We start from the raw sequence: 10472 nt of genomic DNA, 5'->3' as shown, positions 1-10472 counted from the left end.
TCTCTCCTTCTCTCTCTCTCATGTTGTTAATGAATTCTGAAACACAAAGCTTTTCCTGCGAGAAATCCCTGTGATCTCGTCCTGATGTGAACCAGGTTCACCGCCAGCCTCGGCTCAGCAGAAGAAACACACTTCTCGTCTCTTCAGCCCACTGAAATACTGTACTACACAACCTAAATTCAGCTGTAATCAAACATGAATCTCCCCATCAGTCCTCCTCTAGACCTCCCTCGCACCCTCCTCCTACTACCCTCCTCTTCCTCCATCGCCAGGTCAAGCTTGAAAAGGGCTGAGTAATACAATAAACATGTGTGGGCTGCTGAATGTCACACCATTTTAAAAGAGAGGCGATGTGTGTGTGTGTGTTAATTAAAGCGGAGCAAATGAGGAGAGAGAATGTGGCGCGTTAACGCAGCGGAATAATACGATCACTCGGTCAGGTAAACAGAGGAGGGCGGGAGAGGAAGATGGACAGGCAGGAAATAAAGACAACAGTGGAGAAGAAGAAGAAGAAGAAGAAGAAGAAGAAGAAGAAGAAGAAGAAGAAGAAGAAGAAGCAGCAGAATAGCTGAGAACAATGTGGACTCATGGTTCATGTGCATCACCAGGGAGCTGCACTGTAAAGTTTAAAAGCTGACCTTACTTTAGGGTTACTTGAGGGTTTTACAGTGCACTGGGAGGATGTCTGAAAGGATATAAAACTAATCCTGGATACAAAATTAAACATTGATCCAAAATCATATTTCCTAGAGATCATCTGAGGAAATCAAATGATGACTGGCTGCTTTTAATTGCCAAAAAACTGGCTTCAGAGATTTTCAGAACGTCAGTAAATGCACCATGTTTGAATTATGAAGTGTCCTAATGAGACCGCAGAAACTGTCGGGGACATTAAACGTCCTTGTAGGTTGAAAGATGAACACACTACCTTGGCATCGTCTGCTGAGGGTCACTGGGTCATCAGGACGAACACGGGTTGGGCATCTGTACACACACACACACACACACACACACACTCACTCACAAACACACACCCACACACACACAGAAACATCCAAGAATTTATGATACACAAACAATGAGGTGCTTCGTTTGTTGCTTGACAATAAAACCAGATAATTTAATTCAATTTTACGCAGCAGAACCAGAGATATCACCTTTTCAATTCAACATCCTCATCTTCCTTTGCAAAAACTCGGAGCCTACATTACCCACAATGCAACTCAGCCACTGAGTGACACCACTGGAGGCAGTTTATCAGATTACATGCAGCTTCCTCCGCAGCCACAAAAGGCTTAAGATATGCAGTTGTAATCCCACACGTCAATGTGGAAAATTGGTGGCGTTACCCTTGAACAATGAAGACTACAACTCCCATGATCCCATGCTGCGTCACAATGTCACCCTTTAACACTTGTGTGTCTGTTGCCTTTCAACAAATGTGTAGATCAATAACTGAACAGTCTAAAAGTAAAAAACAGTCACTCACACTGATGTTGCAGGAGAGGCTCCTCTTCAAACGGACGATGTCATCGACACCGGAGGGCTCGATGATGAAGAGTTTGTGTGTGTGTGTGTGTGTGTGTGTGTGTGTGTGTTTGTGTGTGATTGTGCTCACTGACCAAAGTGCACCCCTCACTTCCTCTCACATGCATGCTTCACTTTGCACACACACACACTCTCGAATACAAACACCAGAAAAAACAGACATTTTGTGTGTGTGTGTGTGTGTGTGTGTGTGTGTGTGTGTACATACAATACTGATCTGCTCCTGAGTCCTTCTGAGTCTTTGCATCTCTGGAGTGTCGGACACGATGCTGAACCCTCGACCTTTACTCTCCTCGAAGTCCTTCTTGTACTTCACCTGCAGGGCGGCGACAAGGGAAGAAACGCTTGACATTAAAGGAGTATTCCCCCTCAAAATCATCTATTAGTGATGCGCTCTGACTGACATAAATATTTCACTGATGACGTGCTGCAATATTTACTGAAATGTGGAAAATCTCATCCCACGTCCATCAAATGGTTTTAAACTTTTGGTTTCAGAGCTTCTGAATAAAAGAGAGCTTCTTCCAGAGCGGCCATTTTGGTTTAAATATGACAAAGATGCAGAGAAGATAACAAACACAGCTCCTCCGCCCACAGAAAGAGGAAACAGACCAGAAATCACTGCAGCTACAACACAAGACGAGGTCAGAGGCCGCAGCCATGAACAAATGAGCTGGATAACTCAGTTACAAAACCTAGAACTCACATCCCGGATGATGATGATGACACAGCAGAGGATGTGAAGGTGGATTTTACCTGTGAATGCGCCCACACAGCAGAAATAATTACAGCACTCAGCATCACACAGACCTCCGCTACAATCAGCTTCACACAGTGTGAAAAGATCCTTAAATGTACTATAATTTATCCTCATACATGTTGAACAGTCTGTGCAGGAAATGAAAAGAGAGTTTAAGAACACGATCTCTGCCAAAGTGACTCATGAATCACTTCTACGTCAACATTAGCTCGTTTAAAGACTTTAAACGCAGGTAAACTCGCAAAAAATCAGTTGCCAGGAGACGAGTTTGGCTTTCTGTTCTGTTCTCTGGAGCAGAGTTTGAGTTATGTGGGAGCCAAAATGGCCATCAGCCATGATTGTAATGAGTATTGTTCATGTTAATGATTATTTTCCCTTTTTCAAAAAAACATTTTTTCATAAAGAACTGACGAAACATTAAGCTGCTGAATGTGGGACCGACACACAGAAGAGCAGGATGTATGTATGTATGTATGGAAGTCCATTCAGGTCAGGAAACAATCTGAGACTTTGTAATCCCTTCATTTTGACTTTTTGTCTCATTTATGACCTTTAATCTCATAATTTTGACTTTTTATATCATATTTAGCACTTTATAACTCATAATTTTGACTTTTTATCTCATATTTCTGACTATAATTTCATTATTACGACTTTTTAATGTATTATTTCATGATCATGACCACAGAAACCTATAACTGAAGTAGCTAAGGAGTGAGACATCTTGCTTCCTTCTCATCTCTGTGAAGAGCTGCACATGTGCAGTACCAGTCAGGTAGTGACATGGAGGCCACTGACAACATTACAGTGTTTACCTTTTACTATCTTTTACTTTAGTCTCTGTTTGAATCTCAGCCCAGACTGAACGATGTTCTGACCTGATTTTATTTGCGCTGGGGAAAACAAACACTCGATACCCAACATTAAATAAACTGAATCAGTTAAAGGAGCTACGAGTTATGTTGCTCTCCGGATGGTCCAAACCACCCTCAGCACAGAACCAGGAAAACAAAGAAATCCAAACAGCAGCAGAGTGAGTGATTTACAGCCCCCATCAGAGCAGCAGGTGGTCGCTTCTCACTGTGGAGCTGCTGCACTTCAGCTCGACCTTCACAGCAAACACTGCAGCTCATTTAGCCATAAAGTCATCGTGCCGGTGTCTATCAGTCGTTGGTAACAGCCCATTAGCCCTCAGAACAGAGTTACATAAGGCAGTAAACTGCAGAAATATGACTCACACAGTTAGGGTGTGTGTGTGTGTGTGTGTGTGTGTGTGTGTGTGTGTGTGTGTGTGTTCTGGTATTCTGCTCTCACAGTGATTGTCCCTGTTCTCAATGCAAAGCAGATTAAATCCCCATTCATCAGTCGTAGGCTCCCTGCAGAGTTAATATGACAAGCTAACGAGCCGAACCACACACACACGCACGCACGCACACGCACACACACACACACACACACACACACACACACACACACAGTAAAGCACCTGATGCCACAGACACACTTACTGTACAACTTTGAGGGCATAAATAACAGAAATCTGACAGAGCAGGTAGTGAGCCACCTCTGAAGAAAACACCTGGAAGAAAAAGGACCGCCTCTAACTGATCAGGCTTTCACAGTCAGTTGCATTCAACTCCAGATTTGTCACTTAAAGGAGCAGTTCACCCAAAAGTGAAACGTCATCATCTCCTCCTGATGATATAAAGTCAGCTGAAGTCTCGTCGTCCACAAAACATTTCTGGAGCTTCACAGTAAAACAGTGCAGCATTCTGCTAAACAGCTGAAGCAGCTGGAGACTTGATTTAAAATGTGAAAAAACAACCAAAAATACATCAAGCGGCTCCATTCAGCTCGTCTGCTGTTATCCAACGTCATTTCAAATCCATTTGGGATCTTTAACGTAACTTTGTCTGAAGAAAACAGCCAAAAACAACTTAAATGTCTCCAGACAGCTTGTCCGGATAATTTGTGGTATCTGGAAGCCCTGAGATCCCAAATTAATTTTTAAAAGATGTTATTTACAGCCTTTTTTAAGCTGAGATTTTCACTGTAGCTGCTAAGCTAAAAGCATTAGCGTGCACCCGACTGAAGTCGTCTTTTCAAATCAGTTTGGGATCTCAGGGCTTCTGGAGACTTGGATTACACCAGACCGAGCCTTTTTACATTTTTTGGGTTGTTTTTTCACATTTTAAATCAAGTCTCCAGCTGCTTCAACTGTTTAGCAGAATGCTGCAACTCTGTTTTACTGTGAAGCTCCAGAAATGTTTTGTGGTCTACAAAACTTCAAAATAAAGTCTCTATGACTGACACGATCTCCCTCTGGAGATTTGACTTCCTGTCAGCAGTTGCTGTGGCGGTGAGACAGACGCCACCAGACGTCTTCAGGTCACGTGATCACGTCACATCAACTCCTCTGTACCATTAAACACAACTAGGTCAGTGCTGAACATATGGGGGTTTTCCCACTGTGCGTATGTACGCTCACACTGCACAGTGTCAGCGTCTATTATAATCAGGATGTGGAGCGGGACTTGAAAGCTTCAGTGCTAATGTGAAGTGATTTCAACATCACCTCCAGGGACGTCAGACACAAGGGGTGGAAAAGGTAAAATGAAAGAGGAAAGATCTCCTGGGAAACGAGGAGGTATCACAGGGAGGAGGAGAAACTGCACAAAAACACATCCTGACTTCCTGTGAAGTTTTGCACCACAAAGGAGAAGAGAAAATTGATTTTTGGATTTCATGGAGAGAGTTGCAAAACTGATATCAGTCTAAATTAAAGTAATTAATGTGAGTTCTCAGCACTTCTCAGATATAACGATTTGAAATTTCAAGAACTTGAACAAGAAAAGAAAGAACGAAAGAAGGAAAGTAAGAAATAAATATATAAAAAATATAGTAAGAAAGAATGTACCAACAAAATAAAGAAAGAAAGAAAGAAAGAAAGAAAGAAAGAAAGAGAGGAGACAGAGGTAGATGAGGACAGAATAAATTAATGTGTAAATCTGTGGTCTATAAATGACAAACTGGTAATAAATAGATTTTTATGAGGGCAGAGCAGCACACACACACACACACACACACACACACACACACACACACATACACATACACACACACACACACACACACACACGTCACATGACACACAGTCCGTTCCCTTCTGCTGACTGCTGAGTGGACATCTGTCCTTTTGTACTGCAGTCCATGCACGCACACACGCACACGCACACACACACACACACACACACACACACACACACACACACACACAGGATGAGGACATATGGCACAGAATATATCTGGTTTATTCTCATACGTGACTCATTTCGCCTTCAGGAAGCTGAAGAAGCTTCTACAGACACACCTGAGCGTTTGTTTTCATCTCCCCGTGGTGCCAGAGGGGTGGAGACACGAGAGCTGTCAGTCAGACAGATACTGTGAACTGAGTCTGAAGATCTGAATGTGAAGTGTTGAATGTGTCTGTCAGATATCTTTGTCTCCCAGATGCACCTCAGCAGTTTCCCGCCTCTGCTGACGAGAGTAATTATCAGTGTTCTTCACCCGACGGCTGAAGTGGATCTGAGCAAACAGGGAGATCTGCTGGATCTCAGCAGGTTTCCATCCAAATTTACCCCAAATTACGACATACAAATTGGAAAAAGAAAATGTTAATTTATGTTTGTTTCCAACCACATGTGTCGCGCAACTATTAGACGTTTAAAGCACGGAGAAAAACAGGAAGCAATGGATGGAAATCATGATGAACATGTGACGTTTGTGTCATGTATTAACACAAGGACGGCGACAGTCCCCTCATCGCTCCACACGGTCACATACCTGGCTCTGTAGCTCGCTCTGCTGTCTCAGTCTCAGGTTCTCTGGCGTGTCGGCCACGATGGTGAACGACGTCTTGGGGTAATGTCTGAAAACAGAAAGAGCAGAGTCGGGTTTCAAATATGAGTTTCATCAACACAGAGACAGAAAGAGGAAGAGGAGGCTGATCACAATATGACTGAGTCTTGGAAAATATTTCAAAGAATCCACCATCATTATAGTTGGAGAAATGGATTTTCTTTTCGATGGACGAAGCGATTAATCTGATTTGATGTCCAGACTGTCAGCACCAAGTGGACCAGACTTGAATTACTTCTACTGTACACTAACTCGTCTAAACGATCTCTTCTTCTTCGTCCTTTTTTCAGTTGGTAAACAAGAAAACTGCATCACAAGCCAACATCCGAGGAGCGTACTACACAACAAGATTAGCGGGTTAGCGAGGCACGTTGAGCCTAAAGCCAGAAGAACGAGCACAGAGACAGTCAGAGGTGACTAAAGGTCGTCTTCTTCACTTTACTGGCACACGGCCCCAAACTACAACTGGTCAGCCAGCGCTGTTTTCATTTTGGGAAAGCTCGGTTTGAGGGTTTTAAGATTAATGCCCTTAAATGTCTTTTTAGTCTTGACTGGGGGCACCCCGACAGCCCACATTTTCAGCTCTGCAACATTTCCACGATGTTCAAGGTGACATTTACACTCGTATTGCTTGTGGCTGTTTATCAAGCGAGTCTTTTGAGATTAAATGAAACAAACACAAGATAAACGACAAAAGGAAAAGTTTGGTTTCAAGTTTGAAACAAAGGATTGTTGTGAACAGGATTGACAGCACTCAGTAACCACTCAGGACATGTTCACTGTGTAATAAGTCATTTCTTATAACAGGAAAGGCTGCTGCCTGAAAAATGTCAGAGCCCTTTCCATAATGAGAACAACCTTAATGAGTTAATGACCCACCGAGGCGTTGACATTAGCAGGAACAATGAGCCATTGAGGGAACCATGAAGGAATATATGTCTCTTATCTCACTTGACCTTTTGGTCCGTTGTTAATGACCTTATATTCACAACTCTGTATCTAAAAACAGTCTCAGTGAGTTTAGATTTAAAGCTTTTGTCTGCAGGAACATAAAGCTTGAAGGACAAAAGAGCTACTCACAGATCTATGAGAACTAACGAAGGTATTTTTATTGTCAGCAGTGTTTATCAGAGGAACAGAAACATTTTTTCAGAAACATTTTCTGGAAGTCTCCCAAAACAGACTGCTCTCGTCACAGGTAACACCTTCAAACAGATTGTTGCTTTGGTCGCACGTGCACCCAAAAATCTGTTTTACTAACAGTAGAAGGTAAATGTGTGACAAACAGCATCATATGGAGGCACTGCAGTGCTGCAGAGAGCGACATCTTGTTCTGATGTAACAAAACATTTGTTTGGACTTACAGACTCAAACAAAGTTAATATCATCATAATTTATTTTGTTTTGTTTGATAAAAATGATAATAAATGTAATAAATGTCTGTGATGTAGATTTCAGACTTTAAAGGTGCAATATGTGAGAACTGGCCCCTGTAGATGCTGTTAGCTAGTTAGCCCAGTTAGCCGTCCAGCTAGCAGTTGGGACTGGGAGGAGCGGTATTATGAAAAAGGACAGGCTGGGGTTAGCTGGTTAGCATGCTAACTTCAGTAGATATCTCTGCAACATAGACGTCTTTGATAATGTTGAGGTTTTTTTTGAAAGTTTTAAACTACATTTCTTACATATTGTATTTTTCAGAAGTGCACCTGAATGCACCATGAAGTCCGTCTGAGTGTGTCAAACTCCGGCACAGACAGACAACACAACCTCTATATACAACACAGCAGAGCAAACAGAAATTCGGCCCACATTGTCACTTGTTTCTGACTCAGTTATATTCTTTATGCACTTAATTGTGATTGTTACTGTCGCCTTCTGTCAGTCACCTTGAAAAAATCCCTTACAAAACGGTGACATCACCCCTGATGGCTCACTTGTGGAGCTGCTTCAGCGACTGTCATGTACAGTGGGAGGACAAAACACAAAGACAACATTGACAACGATATTTAACGGCGAAGAAGGTGAATCACAGACAAAGGACGCGAGACAAACATGAGTCATTACAAGAAACTTCGAGGTGACATGTGTCAAACAGAAACAAAAACTAAAAGTAAGTGAACAACAACACAAATTACTGCTTTAAAGTTAAAACAACACCTCTCAGAAAATATCTTCACCGGAATAATAAACCTTGATTCTGTGACAACCGCTGCAACGACGATAATATTCATTATTGATGAATGTGTTGATTATTTTCTCAACTAATCACTGGAACAAAAAAAAAGGCAATTTACAATAACATGAACAGAAAAGGACAATTTAATCCATAATCACAATCATGTGGACGACAACTAATCGTCTTTGACTGTGACAGCTTCAGTGACCATTTGTAGCTGCTGGTGTGTGTGTGTGTGTGTGTGTGCGTGTGTGTGTGTGTGTGTGTGAATCATCGATGCCAGCAGCGTACTCAGCAGCCCAGTTTGACCACTCCACTGAACTGTCCTTCACTCCTCTCCTCCTCCCACTTCCTCTCTTCCTTCCTCCCACTCTCATTCTCACATCTCATCTCTCTCCCACACACACTGTACTGTATCTCTCACTTCTATATACAGTCAGATGATTTCCTCCCGCTCTGCCCACTCAGGATGGACACTCTCTAAAAATGTTGCAGGTATATTTGAAACCACGCAACCAAACCGAATCTTGTTCTTCTCCACTGAACAGTCATCGTCTCTGACGATGCTGTAAAGACGTCCGGTGGAGAGAGACTTTAGTTACATACGTCGTTATGATTTTAAATTTAACTCCGTGCAGCAAAAACTACAGGGTGGATTTAAACCCTGAGCCTCGACCTCAGCAGGCTGCAGCAGGCGTGAGCTACTGATCAGCTCTATTAAACACCATGTTTTGGTCATGACCAAAGCTCTTCACTGCTGGAGTGTCTCCGGGCTCGTTAGGTAGCGAGGACAGGCCTGTCTGATCTGCCTACGAGCTCGGAGACACTGCAGCTGTGTCAGCCAGAGCGGTCGGCGCCACCACAGGGGCACTCGGCCAAACCAACCGCGAGACAAACACAAGCACAACCCATTAACACCAGAGTGAGTTTGTGAAATGTGAATACAGACGGACAGATGAGCTCGCTGGTATGGCAGTATTTTATCTATTTGATTTTATTTGTGTGTTTTTGATTGTTTTGTTATTTAATTATAACCTTTGTGCCTTGATAAAGTGGTTAACTTCAAAATAAAGAGGCAATATTCGAGCTGTTTTCGCCTGGTCTTTAAAAAATATTAAAGAAACAGGACAGGTCAGACTTACAGAGACTTTTCAGCCATGTCGCCCAGGCCTAGCTCAAACAGAAATGTGCTAATGAAATCAAGAGGAATTAAGCAGCAGATCTCAGCATCACATATCTTTGAGGCTAAGGCTTAATAATGAGTCACATATATTAAAAAATAAATCTATGAATATAACTCGTGAATGTAATAACAACTCAACTCATTCGTTACAGTGCGCTGACAAAGTGATATTCTGCCCGTCTTTTGCAGACGAGCATTTCATATCCAGGAATTCATATCGTACAACTCATTTTTGACCTCGTCTTGTTTACACAGCGAGCGTCGCTCACAGGAGAGAGCTCTGGGGCTTTAGCTGGCAATCTCTAAAAACTGTTGGCGAGCTGAAAACGAGAGCAGAGAATCCTCTAGTGTGAACTTTCTATTACAGACTTAAAGGAGCTGTGAGCTGTCCTGTCGTCCACTACTGTAACACTGTACGCCTCTGATGTCACCCTCTGACCCCTGTTTGATCCTCGAGGCCATCAGACCTCACACACACACACACACACACACGTCCTCGTGGGTGAATCACCTGTTACCTGACACCACACTGACTGTTTTTATGTGTAATTTCATCCTCGGAGTTATAAATAACTCTCCTGAAGTTAAATTTAGTCAAACAGCATCATTATATTGTTGCTGGAGATGTTTTGTTTCCGTCTCGGCATTTTCCCTTAAAAGTCATAATCATGATAATAATTATGGGTCACACACAGTCTGCTGTGGTCTCCACACGTCTCTGTCCTTGAACTGATCATTAGCGGGAGAAGATAAACAGTCATCATCGTCTGTACTCGACTGTCTGTCTCACGGTGTGTTTGTCTCCAGTTGAAGATATAATGAGTCAATTATTGTCAGAAAACCCGACAAAGCAGCAAACACGAGTTACCTTAAATCTTTAACTGTCA

At 42.5% G+C, this 10472-nt stretch overlaps 1 protein-coding gene across 1 annotated transcript in view; it reads right to left on the bottom strand.

The window, feature by feature from the left end:
* Positions 1–1345: 1345 nt before the first annotated feature.
* LOC141014354 (LIM zinc-binding domain-containing Nebulette-like) overlaps positions 1346–10472 on the bottom strand; it is a 30217-nt gene continuing 21090 nt past the window's right edge. Inside the window, exons 3-5 of the mRNA XM_073488093.1 lie at positions 6152–6236; positions 1757–1864; positions 1346–1387 (exon numbers count right to left, since the gene is read on the bottom strand). Coding sequence (XP_073344194.1) covers positions 1346–1387; positions 1757–1864; positions 6152–6236 — 235 coding nt within the window. The remainder of the gene's footprint in view (positions 1388–1756; positions 1865–6151; positions 6237–10472) is intronic.

This window comes from Pagrus major, chromosome 19 (genome assembly GCF_040436345.1).
Source record: "Pagrus major chromosome 19, Pma_NU_1.0".
Lineage (NCBI taxonomy): Eukaryota > Metazoa > Chordata > Actinopteri > Spariformes > Sparidae > Pagrus > Pagrus major.
Note: the sequence above shows the minus strand (reverse complement) of the source record. Positions and strands in the feature narration are given on the sequence as shown.